The sequence below is a fragment of the Corythoichthys intestinalis genome, chromosome 3 (genome assembly GCF_030265065.1).
Source record: "Corythoichthys intestinalis isolate RoL2023-P3 chromosome 3, ASM3026506v1, whole genome shotgun sequence".
Classification (NCBI taxonomy): domain Eukaryota; kingdom Metazoa; phylum Chordata; class Actinopteri; order Syngnathiformes; family Syngnathidae; genus Corythoichthys; species Corythoichthys intestinalis.
Window position 1 is genome coordinate 11,424,975 of NC_080397.1, and position 20,861 is coordinate 11,445,835.

At 40.5% G+C, this 20,861-nt stretch overlaps 1 protein-coding gene across 2 annotated transcripts in view; it reads left to right on the top strand.

The window, feature by feature from the left end:
* Nucleotides 1-3,078: 3,078 nt before the first annotated feature.
* ppef2a (protein phosphatase with EF-hand domain 2a) overlaps nucleotides 3,079-20,861 on the top strand; it is a 38,522-nt gene continuing 20,739 nt past the window's right edge. Inside the window, exons 1-12 of one of the 2 annotated variants that reach the window (XM_057832481.1) lie at nucleotides 3,079-3,264; nucleotides 6,898-6,957; nucleotides 7,075-7,083; nucleotides 9,406-9,533; nucleotides 10,270-10,324; nucleotides 10,401-10,576; nucleotides 13,275-13,389; nucleotides 13,479-13,525; nucleotides 14,495-14,661; nucleotides 14,728-14,764; nucleotides 15,268-15,417; nucleotides 15,494-15,826. In XM_057832481.1, coding sequence (XP_057688464.1) covers nucleotides 6,906-6,957; nucleotides 7,075-7,083; nucleotides 9,406-9,533; nucleotides 10,270-10,324; nucleotides 10,401-10,576; nucleotides 13,275-13,389; nucleotides 13,479-13,525; nucleotides 14,495-14,661; nucleotides 14,728-14,764; nucleotides 15,268-15,417; nucleotides 15,494-15,826 — 1,269 coding nt within the window. In that variant the 5' untranslated portion in view covers nucleotides 3,079-3,264; nucleotides 6,898-6,905. Of the gene's footprint in view, nucleotides 3,265-6,897; nucleotides 6,958-7,074; nucleotides 7,084-8,365; nucleotides 9,534-10,269; nucleotides 10,325-10,400; nucleotides 10,577-13,274; nucleotides 13,390-13,478; nucleotides 13,526-14,494; nucleotides 14,662-14,727; nucleotides 14,765-15,267; nucleotides 15,418-15,493; nucleotides 15,827-20,861 lie in introns of those variants that run through there. The other variant, XM_057832480.1, reaches the window with a different exon arrangement.

The window sequence follows — 20,861 nt, forward strand, 5'->3', positions numbered from 1 at the left end:
CAAAAAGCATCTATTTTATGAAAAAGGTAAAAATTGGGGAGCTGACACCGGTACATTGCTGAACAGCTAAGACATTGGTCTATAATAACATTACTTCAGATTTTGCAATCAAACCCCCCCCCCCCCCCCCCAAAATACCTGTTTTAGGCAAATTCTCAAGAATCACTGATATACATACATACCTATATATATATATATATATATATATATATATATATATATATATATATATATATACAGTGCCTTGCAAAAGTATTCGGCCCCCTTGAATCTTGCAACCTTTCGCCACATTTCAGGCTTCAAACATAAAGATATGAAATTTAATTTTTTTGTCAAGAATCAACAACAAGTGGGACACAATCGTGAAGTGGAACAACATTTATTGGATAATTTAAACTTTTTTAACAAATAAAAAACTGAAAAGTGGGGCGTGCAATATTATTCGGCCCCTTTACTTTCAGTGCAGCAAACTCACTCCAGAAGTTCAGTGAGGATCTCTGAATGATCCAATGTTGTCCTAAATGACCGATGATGATAAATAGAATCCACCTGTGTGTAATCAAGTCTCCGTATAAATGCACCTGCTCTGTGATAGTCTCAGGGTTCTGTTTAACGTGCAGAGAGTATTATGAAAACCAAGGAACACACCAGGCAGGTCCGAGATACTGTTGTGGAGAAGTTTAAAGCCGGATTTGGATACAAAAAGATTTCCCAAGCTTTAAACATCTCAAGGAGCACTGTGCAAGCCATCATATTGAAATGGAAGGAGCATCAGACCACTGCAAATCTACCAAGACCCGGCCGTCCTTCCAAACTTTCTTCTCAAACAAGGAGAAAACTGATCAGAGATGCAGCCCAGAGGCCCATGATCACTCTGGATGAACTGCAGAGATCTACAGCTGAGGTGGGAGAGTCTGTCCATAGGACAACAATCAGTCGTACATTGCACAAATCTGGCCTTTATGGAAGAGTGGCAAGAAGAAAGCCATTTCTCAAAGCTATCCATAAAAAGTCTTGTTTAAAGTTTGCCACAAGCCACCTGGGAGACACACCAAACATGTGGAAGAAGATGCTCTGGTCAGATGAAACCAAAATTGAACTTTTTGGCCACAATGCAAAACGATATGTTTGGTGTAAAAGCAACACAGCTCATCACCCTGAACACACCATCCCCACTGTCAAACATGGTGGTGGCAGCATCATGGTTTGGGCCTGCTTTTCTTCAGCAGGGACAGGGAAGATGGTTAAAATTGACGGGAAGATGGATGCAGCCAAATACAGGAACATTCTGTAAGAAAACCTGTTGGTATCTGCACAAGACCTGAGACTGGGACGGAGATTTATCTTCCAACAGGACAATGATCCAAAACATAAAGCCAAATCTACAATGGAATGGTTCAAAAATAAACGTATCCAGGTGTTAGAATGGCCAAGTCAAAGTCCAGACCTGAATCCAATCGAGAATCTGTGGAAAGAGCTGAAGACTGCTGTTCACAAACAGTTTCCATCCAACCTCACTGAGCTCGAGCTGTTTTGCAAGGAAGAATGGGCAAGAATGTCAGTCTCTCAATGTGCAAAACTGATAGAAACATACCCCAAGCGACTTGCAACTGTAATTGGAGCAAAAGGTGGCGCTACAAAGTATTAACGCAAGGGGGCCGAATAATATTGCACGCCCCACTTTTCAGTTTTTTATTTGTTAAAAAAGTTTAAATTATCCAATAAATTTTGTTCCACTTCACGATTGTGTCCCACTTGTTGTTGAGTCTTGACAAAAAATTTAAATTTTATATCTTTATGTTTGAAGCCTGAAATGTGGCGAAAGGTTGCAAGGTTCAAGGGGGCCGAATACTTTTGCAAGGCACTGTATATATATATATATGCATATAGTTTATATTATATACTAAATGGCTTCTTTTTTTTTTACTCAACAGGTTACAGGTTACTCAACAGACTTTGTTCTTCCTAAAAAAATTAACCAAACAATAAAAACGCAAAAAAAAAAAAAAAAAAATTAAATGCAGACCCACAGAAATGTATGCGTGTATGTATACAGTCTGTGACTGAGCATGCATGCGCACAGTAGAATAAAGTTATTTTCGACTTAATTACTCTTTTGGGTACTTGAGCATTTGATTATACAGTATACGTATTGATCATAAAAAACTCTTTAATGTTAACAAGGAAACAGTGTTATGCAGAGGTGTGCTTTTAATAATTTTATAGACAAATGGTACTATTTACAGTGGCTTCAGAAAGTTGGGGTGGCGTAAAACACTTGCTTCTTCCTGGGGGGCTGGCGTAACAAAATAATTGAGAAGCACTGCTAGCTACTACGCAAATGGGGGGGGGGGGGTGTAACAAAATAATTGAGAAGCACTGCTCGCTACTACGCAAAATAAGCCACTTTAGACTTTCGCAAAAGGGACTCTTCATAGATAAATGATTTTTGAACGTATGTGTTTTGCACCAGAAATGATCACTAATACAAAAAAGTGAAGTTGCCAAACAATGAATGTTTGACTTTTAATGTGGAAACTGATAGCTTTTATATTATATTTATTTATATTTAGCTGTGGTGGCACATTTAGCATTTAGCAACATTTTTCATATTTTTTCAAAATAAGTGGTATCATTACAGTATCGGCTGATGGCACATAGGTGTAATCTATATCGGGAGCTAAAAATGGTATCTGTGCAACACAACTGGATTGTTTTAGGTTTCAGCACTACTTGATGTATTTAACATTCATGGCAGGTCAGTTTCATGTCAATTCAAAAATAAAGTGAGAGGAGTTGAAGCTGTCCCCAAATAATTAAAAATGTTTTATATCAACGATATTTATAGCATGATTCAAAATGGCCTGTATCGTGACGGGATATTTTTCCATATCACTATACTGGCTCTTTGCGAGGCTAAAGGAAAGTGATCTAAACCCCATCACGGACAAAAAAAGATGTTGCTGTTGACCTGTTTCCCACCACCTGTGCTTACTTCCTGCGGTCTCGTGCGAGCGGCCTGTCTCGACTCATCAAGCAATTAGCGCCACTAATCCACTTGCGCCTCTTCGACGTGGCGAGAGACTCAAGAACCAAGCGGCTTTGAACGTGGATGGACGCACAAAGCGCTTTCTTGTAAGTTTGGATTCCCTGCTCCTTCAAAACGGAAACGTATAAACTGTTCACATGACTCCGCGGGTGGAGGATGATGCTCTGCAAATTTCACAATGAATGCACTCTGGAGATGGTGACCGGATAGACCACGTAAGTTTTATCTATCTGTCGAACAATCGATCTATGCCAGGGTTGTCAAAACTCATTTTGGTCACATGTTACAAACCTATATAAATGTATGATCGCCTCATATTATTACATATAAATGAATTGAATGATACTTGATTTTAAAATTGGATGTAAGTAAAAAAAAAAATTAAATTATAAAACTGTGATTGGGAACAAAAAAATGCTTGTTTTAAAATGTTGGTATTTTATCAAAAAACATGAAGTCGATGTGGGCCACATAGAATAATATAGCGGGTCGGATATGGACCGCGGTCCTTGAGTTTGACACCTCATCAAAAAATAGAAAATACATAAAAAATGAATGTTGCAATAAAAGTTTTTTTTTTTAATTTTATTTTTATTTGAATGTTACATTTAATTAGCGTTCTATTTTAATTTTTGTGTTTAATATTGTTTTTGATGTATTATTTTGAATCTTTAACAAGTAAATTGATGCACCATTCCGTTTCCAATTTATGTCTGTTTTTTTATTTTTTTTAATACTTTTTGTTTTTATTAACATTAATACTAATTTTTAGATGGATATTTCAATTTTTTCATTGAATTTAATGTTTTAATGCTAATGGCGGCGATAGACGTCCAATTTATTTTGTCAAAATAGATTTGATGTCTGTCGCTGTCAATGGCGGCCATTGAGTGAAGTGGTAATTGTTAAATTTCCTAACAAAAATGCCGTTTTGAAATGGTTTCCTTGTCAACATTTAATGGCTCGGAATGAGTCGAGGTACTCGATTTGTCCTAATTGTAAGAAAAATGACGTGCATGGCATTTAAGCCTTCGTGGAATTTGCGCCCAAAACAATCTCCCTCCCTCTGCCACTGAATGCCCAGCACTGGCAGGCCGAGGACAAAAGCAGATGCTGCGTGCATGAAGAGTTGTTGGGAATTAAGAAGTGCCCAAATGTAATCATTACATAATTAGATGTCTAATTAAATATTATATTATTCCGATATTTGTTGATGTATTTATTGCAAGATGTTCCTTGTTTTCATTCATTTAATTTGAATTTTATTTATTTATTTATTTATTTATTTATATAATTTAAATGTATTATTACATTGTTTATTAATTTGAATGTTTTATTCTATTTTTTTTATTATTATATGACGGAAAACACAGACAAGACTGAAAAAGCAGTTTCTGCTCTTGCACTCCTCTTTAAAAGAATCTGCTGTATTTTAAGCCAAAACAGCTGTTGTGTTTGATAGGACAATATGTCTATATGCTGCCATAGCAGATTCATGGCGCATTAAGCCCCCGAACTATTTTTAATTTGTCGGTTTTACCCTGAAAACCCCAGTTTACAGACGTCGTGCAACAGCTTTTGTTTCAACCATAAACCACATAAAACCAAGGTAATTAATTATATTTATTTTTCAAAATGTCTGTCGTTTTTAGCTTAGAATCATTTATTGATGTCTCATATTTCGTTATAAAAAAACCCCCAAAACCAAACAACTTTAAAAAATTATTCACTCACATGTTTTAAACTTTCAAACAATTTATGCCACAATGAAAAAAAAAAATGGCGTCTGTAAAAAAGTCACGGATATCTACCTCATAATTATTGCTTAATTGTAATTGTTTTGTTACTGTCGCATTTTCTCCGATATGTCAGATAAATAATCTATTCAAACAAAGAAAAATTGAAAAAAAGGTTTAAAAGGGTAAATATATGAAAAAGAAAATCTCAACCACTCCTTGATGTCTGCGATTTCTGCATCGCGACCCTTGTAATATTACCATGTTTCACACATAAAATCCCCCCAAAATCCAGCTGTGGCCATTCACAGCTGTGTCTTGACACTCAGTGATACATACTACATGGATTTTTTGGATCGAAACAAGGTAAGTACGCGATAACATCCCGTTAAAGTCATGGCGTCTGTAATTCTGCTCTCGCGTGCTCTCACCTCCAGATAGGGTTTTGCGGTTTAAAAAACTTTCTTTTTTTTTTTTAAATGCCCTCCTGTTCAAAATTTTTCTTCTCACAGAAAATTGAGATCTTAAGCTTTCCAATGATGTATCACACATGCATATTGGACAGTTTTGAAATTTGGCCAAATTGGGGGTCTCAGAGCGGAACTTCAATTCACCTTAGTGTTTACCGCCATATGTATTCGATTCTGTTTGTCATGTTTGTGTTCAAGATTACTGAAGAATGAATAAAGGGATTATAATTATTATAATCAAACCAGATATTTTTATAGTCCCAAAATGATTAAATTTTAGGGTCATAAGGTCAAAGTTCAGAGGGTTTAGAAAAGATCATTTCGTGATAACTCAGCAGTGTTCTTTTTGGCAGACCTTTACATTTTTGTCTTAGTCTTTTGGAGATAATAATTAATAGTCTTAGTCTAGTCTAGTTTTTGTTGACGAAGACTCAAGAATAATTTTGCCTAGTTTTAGTCGACGTTTACTAAAAATCGTCTGTAAAATTTAAAAATTTCACTCGAAAAAAATAAATAAATGAAGGTTTCCAACTACTGGACTGTCTCAGGAAATTAGAATACACAATATTCTAATTTTTTGAGACAGTCCTGTGTATATATACAGGACTGTCTCAGGAAATTAGAATACACAGTATTCTAATTTCCTGAAATTAGAATATTGTGTATTCTAATTTCCTGAGACAGTCCAGTATTTCGAATGAACATTGATAGACGAGTACAGATTGTAGTGTCTATCTACATGGACAACACTAACATGGTGATAATACACACTCAGCAATAAACAGCACAGTATTTTCAATTAATTATACCCACCTGGACGCTACGAACTGTAGGTTCAAAAAAGTTGTCCGAGAGTCTGAGAGGACACTCACTGTTAGCATTTACCTAATTTGAACGCAAATGCTATGTTAACTCTGTGAGTTATATTTAGTGTGTCATGATCACTCAACACAGACCTTTAAAGGTAAATGCATATTCTGTCTGCCCAAGAAAAGAAATCTTACCGTGTGTGCAAGCCTGCCAGACTGGCATTCGTCTCATCATGTTTTAGTCTCCCAAAACATGTTTTTAGCATGTTCGTCATGAAAAAAAGTGTTCGTTGTCGTCATCGTTGACGAAAGTGACACTGTACCTCAAGAACGAATAAAGCGGTTATTATAAAACTCAGGATTCAGATTCAGATTCAGAATATTCATTGTCATTGTTACAAAAAGCACAACAAAACCTTGTTTGGAGCATCCATACAGCTAAGTTGGTAAAGTGTGAAACCCTTATAATAAATACCCTTAAGTACCAAGTGTAAACATTGACACAGTATTAGACAAAAATGTTTGTAACATTAAAAGAAAGATGTCATTACATTTTGGAGCATTGAGGTCAAAAGGTCGCAGAGATCAGAAAAGGAAATTCGCGATAACTGTATTACAAATAATGAGATTATAATCAAACTTGCAGGATATGAAATTTGCGATAACTTGTTTCATACTTAAAGGAAGTGCCCACTCTAACATACTGTATATGGCGATGCTTTGAATTGGAATACAAGGTGGCTGAAAATTAAAGGTCACATGCTTTTTCTTTTCTAGTTGTCAGGGATAGTCGTTAAAGGGAACTTTTTGATGCTCTGTTGCTGTTGTTTCAGGAAGAGTCATGGGATGTGGCGTCACCAAGTCCAACCAGTTTCAAAAACACCCAGTCAAAGGTAAGCTTGTGAACTTCCCAATGTACATCCAAAAGTACAAGATTGAACAAATTTAAATCATGAATCAATGTGTTTTGTTCTTTCTTTTCTTCTTTCTGTCTACTCTGCTCTTTGAAGGTGTCACATGTAAGCCTCATCTGTTCTTCGGTTTTAGTCAGACCAGATGCATTTTATGTTATTCTTATTGTGGTTGTTGTAGTAGCCTTGTTTGAATGACTGTTCTCCACAATTACAGTATATCCAATTTGGGGAGTGGTAGGGTTAGATTACAACAAATGAGTTGACAACAATATTAGAAAAATAACCCCCTCCCCCCTTTTTTTTTTTTTTTACCTAAAGGAAGGCAAAATGAAATTTGGAAAGAAAAAAAAAACAAACAAACACACACACACACACACGTACTGAATATTAACATTTCATGCAATATGCATTTGTATGTTGGGATTGAATCGCTTTTAAATCATTTTTTACGAAAATGTTCTTGTATTTATTAAAATAAATTGTCAAACTAACATTCTGATGTTTGACTGAAAGAATAAATGAATGAATGCTTTATTTTGTACATGAGAAAATAAAAACAATAAACCAAAAAAATAAAAAATAAAATCTGACAAACCCAATGATAATAGTTGAGATAACAGCAACAATATTATAGTTGAGATAACAGCAACAATATTCAAGACAAAACCAATATTATTATTATAAATAATATCAGAAGTTATTTATTGTGTCCAAAAAGGAGTAGGATGCAGCATTTGCTTGTTAAAACCTACCCCCCTTTTCTATTCAAATATATCAGTCCACCCTATTTCAGTAGTCCTCATATCAACAAAGAAATAAAGTAAATAACCATATACGTAAGATGCAAGAGAAACAAAAACAATAGAATAAAAAGGACAAGTCGATAACCGATATGTGAAAACCCCTTATAATTAAACCCCTTCCTCTTCCCTACACCCCGTGAAAACCATGTGCTTGTACCACTTCTTAAACTGGGTCATGCTTGGACATTGCTTGAGCCCCTCATCTAGCTTATTCCACAGCCTCACTCCACAAACAGAACCACAAAAACTTTTTTACGTAGTCCGTACTCTCTGATGCTGTAAGTGAAGCTCCCCCCTCAAACTGTAATGACCTTCTCTGTGAAAAAACAATTTCTGTATATTGCCAGGAAGTGACCTGTGAATAGCCTTATACATGAGCTGAGCTGTTTGAAAATGAACCAAGTCTGTGAGTTTTAATAATTGGGTTTAAAAAAAAAAAAAAAAAAAAAAATATATATATATATATATATATATATATATATATATATATATATATATATATATATATATATATATATATATATATATGGCTCTTTTTTTGCAAAATAGATGGTAAATTTATTTATTGTACATTCATAAGTATTACCCCAGACCTCTGCACAGTAGTGTAAATATGGCAGGATTAAAGAACAGTTAAGAATGTGTTTAGCTTTATTCATGACTGATATGCTTCTTGATAATTTACTTTGTATAGGTTTTATATGAGCTCTCCAGTTAACCTTGTCATCGATAGCTATCCCAAGAAACTTGTTTTCATAGAACCTTTCAATATTCACCCCATCTATCTGTATTTGTATTTGACTATATTTATTGTATCTGCTAAATAACATGAATTTGGTTTCACTTAAATTTAATGAAAATTTGTTTCTGTCAAACCATGTCTTTAGTTTACAAATTTAATCAGAAACCCTCTCCAGGAGCTCATGTACACCCCCCAGAGCAAAGGATACTTGTGTCATCTGCAAATAAAACTAATTTTAGTATTCTTGAAACTTTGTATATGCCATTTATATAAAGAATAAACCGTTTTGGACCGAACACTGAACCCTGGGGGACGCCACAAGCAATGTCCAAGCATAATGATGAATAGTCACCCAACTTCACAAATTGTTTCCTGTTAGTTAAATAACTCTTCACCCAGTGTAGTGCCACTCCCCGATCAGATGCTTTTTCAAGTTAATTGAACGAAATTTCATGATTAATAGAGTCAAATGCTTTCTTAAGAGCTAAGATTATTCCAACTGAGTATAATTTGTGATCAAAGCTAAAGCTAGTGATGTTGTACTGTTTGCCCTAAATCCATACTGACTGTCAAAATGTAAGTTATATTTACTTATGGATTTATCAAATGTGTTGTTGAATAATTTTTCAAGAATTTTGGAAAATTGTGGAAGTAGAGAAACAGGCCTGTAATTTGTGAAGCGGTGTCTATCTCCAGTCTTGTTTAATGGCACTACTTTAGTTATTTTCATTTTGTTTGGAAATTTACCAGTTGAAAATGATGTTACTAATATATGTTAGTGGTTTCGAAATCCCCTCAATGACCTTTTTCACAACTGTTCTATCGAAATAATGAAAATATAAAAAGACGAAGGTAGCTGACGGTGTGACCTGGTGTCGGCAGCGATACGGGCGGCTGTCCTGATCCAGCAGTGGTACCGTCAGTATGTTGCGCGCATGGAGATGAGGAGGAGGTGCACCTGGCACATCTTTCAGTCCATCGAGTACTCGGGAGAGCAGGCACAGATCAAGGTGAGAGCCACCAACATCACACCATTTATAGTTGTAAGTGCAAAAAAGTTCATTTTGTTTGAAGCAGTTATTTTCGCTTGCTCAAATAAAGCCAACATCTAGTGTTCCTACAGAAAAGGAACAATAACCAAAGTAAGAAAGGAGTGAAATAATGTTGAAAGATGCTGACAGCGACAGACGAATGAATAAATGTTTATTCGCTGCCATGCCTCCCATTTTAAATAGAATAGATGTCTTCTAGTCATACACTAATTTAAATTCACAGCACAGTCCACAGAATTGGATGTCTATATTCGTCCATGGCACTAAAAGAGTTAATGATATTGAAGGAAGAAATTATGGGGCAATTCCATATGACTTGCTGTTGATTTTGGGTCATTTCCTGTTGATATTGGGAAACTCCCAGGTCAATTCCTTTTGATTTCGGGTCAGTTCCTGTTTATTTCGGTGTTCCTATTGATCTTGGTTCACTTCCTGTTTATTGTGGGGCACTTCAGGTCACTTCCTATGGATTTTATGTCAGTTCCTCATGATGTGAGGGAATTTATGGGTCATTTCCTGTCAATTTGAACCGAGGAAAATTAACAAATGACTAACCCTGCTGCTTGGAGTGGGTGGGAAGATCATAAAGTGGCCATTTCAAACCAAATAGCATACTTCCAATACATCGTCATTGATTCTTACTGGTACTACTGGTAATTTCGTCCAAATAACAAAACAAAACATGTCCTTGCAGCTGTATAACTTCCTAGGCTACCTGATGGACAACTTTACACCCTCAAGCAATGAACGTGAGCTTGATACTCCTCACTTTGGGTCCCTGGATGGATAGGTAGTGCGGTCCCTTCAAAAAGGTTTTCCTTCCAGGAAACCTGATCTCGCACATTTTTCGCGAGAACGAGGTGTGTCGCGACGCCGAATGGGAGCGGTACTTCTGCTACAAGAACATCCAGGTGCCGGAGATCTACTCGGGACCTCACCTGTGCTTTCCTCTGAGCGTGGAGCAGGCCGTCAAGCTGGTGGAGGCCTTCAGAAACAAGAAAGTATGTAATGGAATCCCTTTGATTTCCTCCAAATCACTGTGTTGTAGTACAGTAACTGGAACATGATTGTTGTATAGTACTACTTTTGTCCAAATGAAGCTCCTCAAACCACTTCAACTTGGTGGCTAAGCACCAATAAATAATAAATTATAATATATATATATATATATATATATTATAATTTTTATCTATAATTAATTTGTTTTGCTATGTGTAATAGTAACAGCAGTATTTATTAAGGATTTAGTGTCGGTTTTCGGGCTGTGGAATGAATTCATGGAATTATAATGTAGTCCTATGGGAAAATCCTGCTCGACATACGACTATTTCGACCTACAAACAAGGTCCTGGAATGAATTAAATTCGTATGTCGAGGTACCACAGTTCTTTTTTCTTTATACACAAATCAATGTATACAAAAATAATTCAACATGATTAATTGAGCTATCTTCCTTGTGATTTGACTTTTTTGCTGTCGCTGGACATTTTCTCTTTGTTCTGAAAAAGTTTGTTTCAGTAGTGTGAACATATACATACAGTATAGACCCTACTCACATGACGTCACAACCACGCCTCCGTGCCATATTGTCCGTCTACTCGTCGTGTTGATGCATTACCGCTACGTAAATTCCTCCTATTATGGCGTGTTTTTCTGCTCGTTAACATTAATAATCAAAATGGTGAAGGCGTGTGTGGCGGTTGGTTGCAATAACAGAGAAGATAGACGGAGAGACTTGAAGTTCTACCGTATTCCGAGAGACCCAGAGAGGAGAGCGAGATGGACTGCTGCAATTCGACCTGAAAACTGGGCTCCAAGCGATTACCACGGATTATGTAGTAGTCATTTTATATCTGGTAAGATGCATTTAATATATATTTAGAGGGTTTTGGGCTGACAAGCACAATTGAGATCATTGCGAGGCTAATCGCCGACAACATACAGTTTCAAATTCAAGATGCTTATTTCTTCCACCATCATTACATTTTGAATAATATTTAGCTGGTACCAAGTGAAAGAAGCTGGCCTCGTCTACGGATCATCAGTTAAACAGGTGTGTCCAAACCTTTTGCAAAGGGGGCCAGATTTGGTGTGGTAAAAATGCGGGGGGCTACCTTGGCTGATTTACATAGAACAATATATTTAAACAAATTTTAGCAAGCCCTTCTGTGTGTCACATTTGCTTTATTATTTTTTTTAATTCATAATTTCAACAGTCTCGTCTTTGTGGCTTTCTCTTTCGACACTCGGACTCTTGCGAAATAGTAATATTGCGTCACATCGAACTCTTTGAAAACAGCGACTGTCTCTTTGCAAATGAGGCAGACACAGTTGTTGCGTGTTTTATTGAAGAAATAGTCCAATATCCACCTATCCTTGAAGCGTCGGCCATCGCAGTCAACGTTTTTTTTTTTTTTGATTGTCGCCATTTTAGAAATCACACAGGGTAATGTTGCTTAGAGTGCTGCTCTTAAAGTTTTTCAAACTTTCGTGAGAATAGGCTGATTTTGTGTGGACAAGATAGGATATCAGGGTAGCAGATATCAGGCAGAGAGGGCGAAGACAGCGGGTCGAAAAATATCGATTTAGGCATCAAATATGGATCTGGCGAATGGATAGACTGAAGCTTTTCCACATAACGCCTTTTATGCAACGCATCCAATGAGTTTACAGCGTCTGAAAGCACCGGGGCTTCCATGAATTGCTCTATAAACTGAACGACTAATTGAAACCATTGAGAATAGGGCTAAACAGAGACGGACAATATGGCGGCCGGATACAGCGACACGTCATTCTGTGACGTTGGTGAGTAGGGTCTATACAGTGATCCCTCGTTTTTTCGAGGTTAATAGGACCGCGATGATCTAAATCCACCAAATAGAGGCACAGGTTTTTTTTTTGGGGGGGGGGGGGGTTCAATGCATTTATTTAGATTTAGCATTGGAAAGAGATACATAAAATACATGTTTTTTTTCCTTTTTTTCCCCAAAGTATAAGTCTTTATTCAATGCTTCATTGAGTGAGTCCTCTTAAATCAACTCATGATGCTTAGAACAGTACACAACACAACACAATGAGTTGCCATAGGATACTACAGCCAATGTTTAACAAGTTAAATGAGCCGGTGCCTGTGAAAGGAGCTTCTCTGGCAAGTTCAAAGCAGCTCCCTTGTCACTCATTGTTAACTATAACAACCTGTTGCTACCTGGTGAGAAAGAAAAGCTTCAGGAGGGAGAGGTTGTACGTGATTGGGTGGGATATCTCCACAAAATCCTGCCTTTTTTTATTATTGGAAAAAAAAATCCACAATGGACTGAGGGCGCGATGTTTGAAGGGCAAAATAGCGAGGGATCATTGTATACCAACTGCATGTACAAAGATCAACCGGGAAGGCTGCTAATTACTGATTATCTTTCACTAAAATTGACGGCGAGAGACTTCCAATTTCACAGGTGGCCTAGTGGCGATGAAACAAGCACTTCCAGCCGTCCTAGTCAAAATTCATCGGACATCTATCGCTGTCAATTGCAGCCAATAAGTTCAAAGAGTGCTCTGTACAGGGTTAGTAGCAAAGACTACTTTCCAATCAGCCAGGGCTTTGGCGCCATCTTGTAGCATTTTTTTTTTTAAAAGTCAAAAGACACTTGCAGGAGTTGACAGTCTCATCTCCATGAGCTAACATAGTCTCTCTGCTAGCAGCAGCTGCACTCGCGTTATGTGCTGCAGCTCCTCCTGGAGACATGGAAGTTGCTGCGCATGTTGCCCAACATCAGCCGCATCTCCACCTGCCACAGCAAAGAAATCACTATTTGCGGTGAGCTTTTTTACGGAACCCTGAAAAAACATACTCAGCGTGTATAGCTTTACCAATGTCCACGTGTTTCTTTGGGGGATGTTTTACAGGCGATTTGCACGGGCAGCTGGAAGACCTACTGTTGATTTTCTATAAGGTAAAGTAATAGTGTTAGAAAATCCATAGCCTGCAATATAACTCAATTGAGTTCCCTGTCCATCACAGGCATTGAGTTAATGGTGATGGAATTGCTCAAGGGAGTAAAAACTTCAAGTGCAGATGGTTCCTCTGATGAGTTTCTGAAACATTTCTGGTATATACGAGTGCCACTACATGCTAGAAAAATTATCGCTCACTGCACATGCTTCAAGTTGAACCCTTATAAGACAACTAACAATTTTTGTTGACTGGACCCGGCACTCAAAAATGACCTGCATGCCTTTTCTATAGAATCAAATGGCAATCTTTGATATTGACCAATTGTGTCCGTAAGGAATACAATACCTGAGGACAACACAGGGTATTTTGAAATTGTTTTTGTCAATTTATTTCCTTTACATCAGGTGTGTTAAAAGTCAGACCCAAGAGCCATTTGTGGCCTAGTGTCCATATATTTGTGGTCTGATTGCAAATAAATTTGAGAACTGCGCAAACTGTTTCTCATGGGTTTTTTTTACACTGTTTTCATGTTTTTGTGGGTGTTTATTTTCATGTTTTCAGGAGTTTTTTGACTTTATCGTTTTTTTTTTTCAAGTTTTTTTTTTTTTTAACCTTTTATCTGGGTTCATGCATTTTCCATTGTTTGTTCAACTTTTTAGCAGTTTTTTGATTTCCAAATATTTTTTTCCGGTTTGCACGGAGGTTATTTTGCATTGATTTTAGGACATTTCTGTTTTTTTTTTTTTTATTTTAGAGCTGTTTCAGGTCACATCCTTGTTAACTCATTGACTGCCATTGACAGTGCTAGACATCCAATCCATTTTGACCTGGAGAGGCAAATGAGCTCCCACTCAAAATGGATTGGACGTCTAATGCCGACAGTGAAAGCCAATCAGCTCCAAAAAGTCTCTATAAATGTTCAAATGGATTGGACATCTACGAGTGTTCGAATGTCACTTTCCAACAGAACGGACCGCCGTCACTGGAGAAACCCTACGTATTCAATGGAGACTTTGTGGACAGAGGGAAGGACTCTATCGAGATACTTCTCATCCTCTTTGCCTTCCTGCTGGTCTATCCCACCGAGGTGCACCTGAACCGAGGCAACCACGAAGACCACATCATCAACCTGAGGTAAGTCAGACTTCCCGGGCCTGTGAGGATGACGGAAACAATTCATGTATTTCCCGATCTTTCCAGGTATGGCTTCACCAAGGAAGTGCTGACCAAATACAAGGTAGGTCCTCTCCTTTGTCATCCTATCTATTTGTAACCAACACATGGCTGCCGCTTTCTGCTTAAGAGGATTAAAGGTCCTTCATTTGGACACCTGCAGGGCATTTGAGTTGATGTGGTGACTCAGCCCATGTGGAAGCCATATCACTTTTTGTGGGGTATATTTCAGCAAGTCTCTGAATTGGTCGAGTTGCTTTTATGTAGGATCAGGAGATAAATCAATTTTATGAATTCATACCATGTAGATTAAAGTCATATTATTACATAAGTTTATATAATATTCCGACTTTAATCTTGTAATATTACTTAATGTTATGTAATTAATAAATTTAATCTCAAATTTTGGGAGGAAAAAAATCTTGAGATTTTATTTTTACATCATATTGCCAAGCCTTACTTCTTTTAAACCCTCTTTTTGCAAATTACCATTTGCCCAAAAAGTTGATATGAGAACTGAGAAGGCAGGACCAGAAGCAAAAAATGAAGATGACCCCCTTACTGCAGATGCATGGCAAACGGATCCTAAAGCTTCTCCAGAAGATCTTCAGCTGGTTGCCATTGGCGGCGGTGATCGACCAGAAAGTCATAGTCCTGCACGGCGGTATCTCGGACACCACCGACCTTGGCTTGCTGGCAAGAGTAGACCGACACACCGTAAGTGATTTGCGGTCTCTGCTTTATTTTTTTTGTTTTGCAGACCCTAAACACTTCCTGCTGTGTTTCCGTCCAGTACGTTTCAGCTCTGAGGCCTCCCAAGAAGAAGTACCAAAGCTCCGCCAGGACATCCATCGACTCTGAAATGGACGAAGACTGGGGCAATCATAGACTCTTCCAGCGGCGGGCCTCCCTCACGTGTCCCAAACCGTTGGGCAGCCGGGACAGCTTCCTCAACCGCTCGCTGCAGGACTTTTCCGATCGGGTCAAGGTCAACGTGGAAGATGATCTCAAACGCTGCCAGCAGAGAGCCGCGCTGGTCCGGTTGGGAAGCTTAAATGCTGAAAAAGGAGCCCAGGAGTCTTTTGACTCGGTCGCCAGCGACAATGCCAAGGAAGAGTGGAAGCAGGTAAGTGAGAAAATCCCATTTTTTTAGCTTATTATTTCAGTGGTTCTCAAAGTGTGCCACGAGTACCACCAGTGGTATGTGAGCTCCTTCTAGTCCTACACAAAAGACTGACCGAATGAAATGACTGAACCATAGAGGAGGCTGTGGAGGTGTGTTGCGGGCTGACGGGTGCTCTCAAAAACGTGGGTGAAAACAGAGAAAAGTACTACTGAAAATGACCTGAGAAGTTGTTGAAATTCACTCGTGAGACTGGAGATAGAACAAGGCCGAGCCGTGCAAGGAGAGTTGCGACACTCTTTGTTCTCGCAGCGGGTGGTCACGTGGTTCATGTAGGGCGTGAGTAGTTCCATGCACAAGCAGCGCTGTCGTGATTTGTAATGGAACTGACAGTGGTAATTGCGACATTTATGAAAAATAGATAAAATCACGTATCTATGTACTTGTTTGATTATGTCATTGCATTATCACATATATGTAGTGCTAGTTTTACATTTGGAGTGGTCAGGCAAAAACTGAAAACTATGTAAACTAACGCAGAAGGGAACTTTCCCATGCTTTGGAGTGACCGTACCATGTTTCTGTTAGCATGAGCTCGGGAAATCGACTTTTACTTTGAAATGCAAGATGATTTAGGTTTTTCTTTTTTAACAACAAGAATACTGTGTAATGCTTATATATATGTATATATATATATTATATTATATAAATATATATATTATCTATTATATATATATATACTGTATATATATATATATATATATATATATGTGTGTGTGTGTGTGTGTGTGTGTGTGTGTGTGTGTGTGTGTACATTTTCTTTTTTTATTTTATAGACTTAGTTTGACCTGAAACACAAACAAATGACATTTAACAAATATTTCCTGCATAAAAACTAAATTTTGAATATATACTCTAATTTTAGCAAAATCAAACCTGTACCTCTTTAGAGGCATTTTTCATTTTGGTCCCAAGCAACACAAAATGATTACAAGACAGGAACAACATTTTATGATTTTCCTCAACATGGTGTAATGTATAACAATAACAACTTATTACCTGTGATAAAGAAAATCAAAATATTTATTGAACAATTGGTGGAATTGGTGTCACGGTTCATTGTTTACACCCAACATTTTATAGATCAGTGGCCTGTGATGGTTGATTGTGCAGCATGGTTTCCCCAAGGACCAGGAGCATCAGAAAAAATGGATGGCAATGGTCAGTTGTCAAAACATGAAAAAAAAGGCTTTTTTGTTTGTCTGTTGCTATTTAAAATGGGCTTAATGCCCACAGCCAGCAGGCACCACCAGCAGCATGACGTCCGTCCGTCCATCCGTCCGTCCGGTCCGCCCTCGTCGAAGCCATGTTTGGAATTACCCGAGGCTCCATAACCTAGAAATACCTGGAAGTAAAGTCGTATAATGGATCCCTATGGGAATGTAGTAACCCTCTTTCTAAGGCCCTGGAACAAGGTAAGCGGCTGGCAAAGGCTGCGATGTGTGCAGCCAATCAGCTCATGGGATGAAGCCACTCTTATTGGTGGTCTCATGTGTTGGTGAGGTTGCAGTGGTGCTCATTGGTGCTCGAATGCAGTGGTCCCCAACCTTTTTTGTACCACGGACCAGTGTGATGTGTGCTTTTTTTTCCCATGGACCGGCAACGTGTGGCAGAAAAATACAGCAACCATTTAAATACACGACGGGGCTGAAGACAAACATTAAGTGCAAGAATAATGCAACTCACCATACCCTGAATCAATGGTTTTAACAGTGGCCACTCCTAAAATTTGACTGCAAATATCCTTGGTCGCAGGCATAAAAAAGGTTTATTGGCTTTAGCAATACGGTTCGCCACAAAGTATGATGCTTTCAGTGCATTGATGCTTAGTCTATGTGCCAAAGCAGCTTTATAGGCGTCATTGCCTAGTTTGCTAGCTTTTGGCCACGTACGTACAGTATTATGGCTGTTTCACAATATGCAGCCCACAGCAAAGAGCCACATAGGTTGATGTCGACCCTTTTAGGAAGTGAAGAGTGGGTGGACTCCAGCAAGCATATTTACTATAGTCCCAACCACCAGTTCTGTAAAGAGTAAAGAGAGTGTAAAGAGTTTTACTAATTTTGGTAAGATGGCAAAGTTTTTTTTGTTACCCGTTAACTACATTTCCACACAAACGCACATCGAGGTATCCATTAGCTTAGCAAGGAGAGGTATCAGAGTCATTTTTCGAGTGTTCCTGAGCTCGCAAAACTTTTAAAAAGCGTATTCATCAAGGTTTCGTCGGCTGTAAATTGCGTCCGCTGAACCAGCCTAATAGCACAGAGATCAGTTCGCCTGCCCCTCTGCTATTGTGTAGCACAGAGATCAGTTCGCCTGCCCCTCTGCTATTGTGTAGCACAGAGATCAGTTCGCCTGCCCCTCTGCTATTGTATGCGTTGTTGATGTCAGCGCGGCAGCGTTGGGAAAAAAGTCTCTATTTTAGCCCGGCCCCTCGGCAAAAATTCACTCAAGACTTTCTGGTATGTCCAAAAAGATCGCTGCGGCTCACTTTTGCCGAAAAGTTCCCTCCCACATATACAATAAAAGGGTTGCCGATCAATCCTTCACACTAGCCTGCCGCTAGTTTGAAACGGCCTTTTCGCAGAGTGGACTTGGCGCCTGAGAGTCACCTGTTGCAACAAACCAAAATTTTTGGTGGGATTCCTGGTATTGTCTGTTAAATTTTTTTTTTTTTTTTTTTTTTTTTAACCTGTCCTGTTCAGCTGTTTGACACAGAGAATGGAAGTCTAAGTGCCCGGATTCTGAACAGTTTTAATGTTTCACATGGAGAGTCTGACATACTCCCATTGTGATCCTTCAAAATACCTTTTTATTATGACAAAGCAGCGAACAGGAAGGGATTATGGGGGGACAGAAGAAAAGAAATACAAGAGAAGAAAGAAAAGAAACACATACACAAACAACAACAAGAAATACATTGAACATCTAAACTAGTTACTAATATGCTGGTGCTATCGTCAGCGAGATGTATTTCCGGTTTCCGGTACACCCACCCCCGCCCGCCCACCCGGGCCACGAGCCACAGCCACAGCCCCCCAACCGACACGGCACGCCACGGGACCCCCAGCGGCCCACCAAGCCCCAGGCAAGGCAGGGTCCCCCGCCGGTGCAGGCGACACCCCGCTGATACACCGGCGCCCAGCCAGCGACCCGCGACGGAGCACAGGGCGGATGCCCAGCCAGAGAAGAGAGGGGAAGGCGGAGGCAGGAGAACGCCCAGGAACTGCCACGGGGCGATGCAAGATCGGAGACCCGACCCCCCAACCCACTCCCGCGGCCGGCAGCCGAGGCAGAGGGGAGGCCACACCCCGGGAGCCACGCCATATAGAAAAAGTGTGGGACCCACCTACCACCCTATTACTGTGGCTGCCAGGTTCCCGACTGGCAGCCATCACCCAGCACCGTGATGGGGGTGTGGGGGGAGGGTAGTGCAATGTATGCATTAAAATAGGAGAGCTTGGCTTGGGGCAGTGGGACCGCAGCATGGAGTTTCTGTCCAGCCGCCCGTCCCACCGCCCTTTGCCGGAGCTCTCCTGTGGAGTATGATGTGTGTGGTGCATTTAAAAAAGGTGCAGGGATGGCGGGGCCTGTGGTGAGGAGGCAGCCGTGAGGCCCCCCCCCCCAACAGGTCCCAACCATCCCACAACCTTGGTGTGTGGTGCATTAAAAACAGGGGGGAGTCGGGCTGGGACTGTAAAGCCCCGTCCCAACTCTCCCCGGAGAAGTGTATGAGCATGTAAGTGCCAGGGTGAAAAATATTTACAGTGCCGAAGTGAGAAGTGCGTGAGTTAAGAGGCAGGCTCCCGCGGGCGTGGCCCCGTCCACCAGAACCACCGGCCCCAGGGCGGAAGAAGCGTCAGGGCCCCGATCAATCCCCGCCCCAGACCACCCACGGCGCCTCCGCAACCGCCCACCCCCCTCCCACCCACCGAGCACCCACCCCGCACCCCGAGCAGGCGCCACACCAAGCGCCGGCGACCAGGGGGCGTCCACCCCACCGGCAAGGGACAGCAAGCCTCACCCTAGGCCCCGCGGGCCCCAAGAGGCCCCGCCAACGACCGCGCCGGCCGGGGGGCAGCCGCGGCCGCCGCGGCCCAGGGAGGCGGACAGGGCCGGAAACAGACCAAGGGGAGGGAAGCGCACCCCCCACAACCCACCCCCGGGCCAAGAGGGGCGCGCGGTATGGCACCAGAGGGCACCTCCCCGGCACCCGGTACAGGGAGACGCGGCTCCGGCCGGGCGGACCTGGGAGGGAACCATGGCTGCCGCATACACCCCCCGGCCCCCACCCCAACTCCACCCCACCCCGGCCGGCCGGGGAAGGGCCACGGCCCCGGACCGGCACCCGCGCGGCTGGTATGTCCAAAAAGATTGCTGCGACTCACTTTTGCCGAAAAGTTCCCTCCCACATATACAATAAATGGGTTGCCGATCAATCCTTCACACTAGCCTGCCGCTAGTTTGAAACGGCCTTTTCGCAGAGTGGACTTGGCGCCTGAGAGTCACCTGTTGCAACAAACCAAAATTTTTGGTGGGATTCCTGGTATTGTCTGTTAAAAAATTTTTTCATTTTCTTCGAGGTAGAGTGTGCCTCTTCTGGCTCGTCAGGTGGCATTTTCCCAGTAAAAAACAGTTGTCCAAAGATATAAATATAGATTTTTTTAAAATAGACGATATCTTATCCAATTTTATTATTATATCTATAGAGGGTTCAGGAAAGCCTTGAGGTAGCAGAGTCCCGTTTACGACATAGGGCCCTGGTAGGCGCAGTGGCAACCAGCTGTGCTGGGCTCGGAGCCCTTCCCCAACCTCGCTATGAGAAGGCATGCGCTAAGGACAAACGCCAGCAGAGGTTGAGAAGGAACGAACCAGCAAGATGGTGGGCATGCAGCAGCAGGGAGCATGGACAAGGTGGGAGGGTACCCTGGAGAGGAAGGTGACCTGGTCTGAGATCAGGCAGACGGAACCCCAGCGC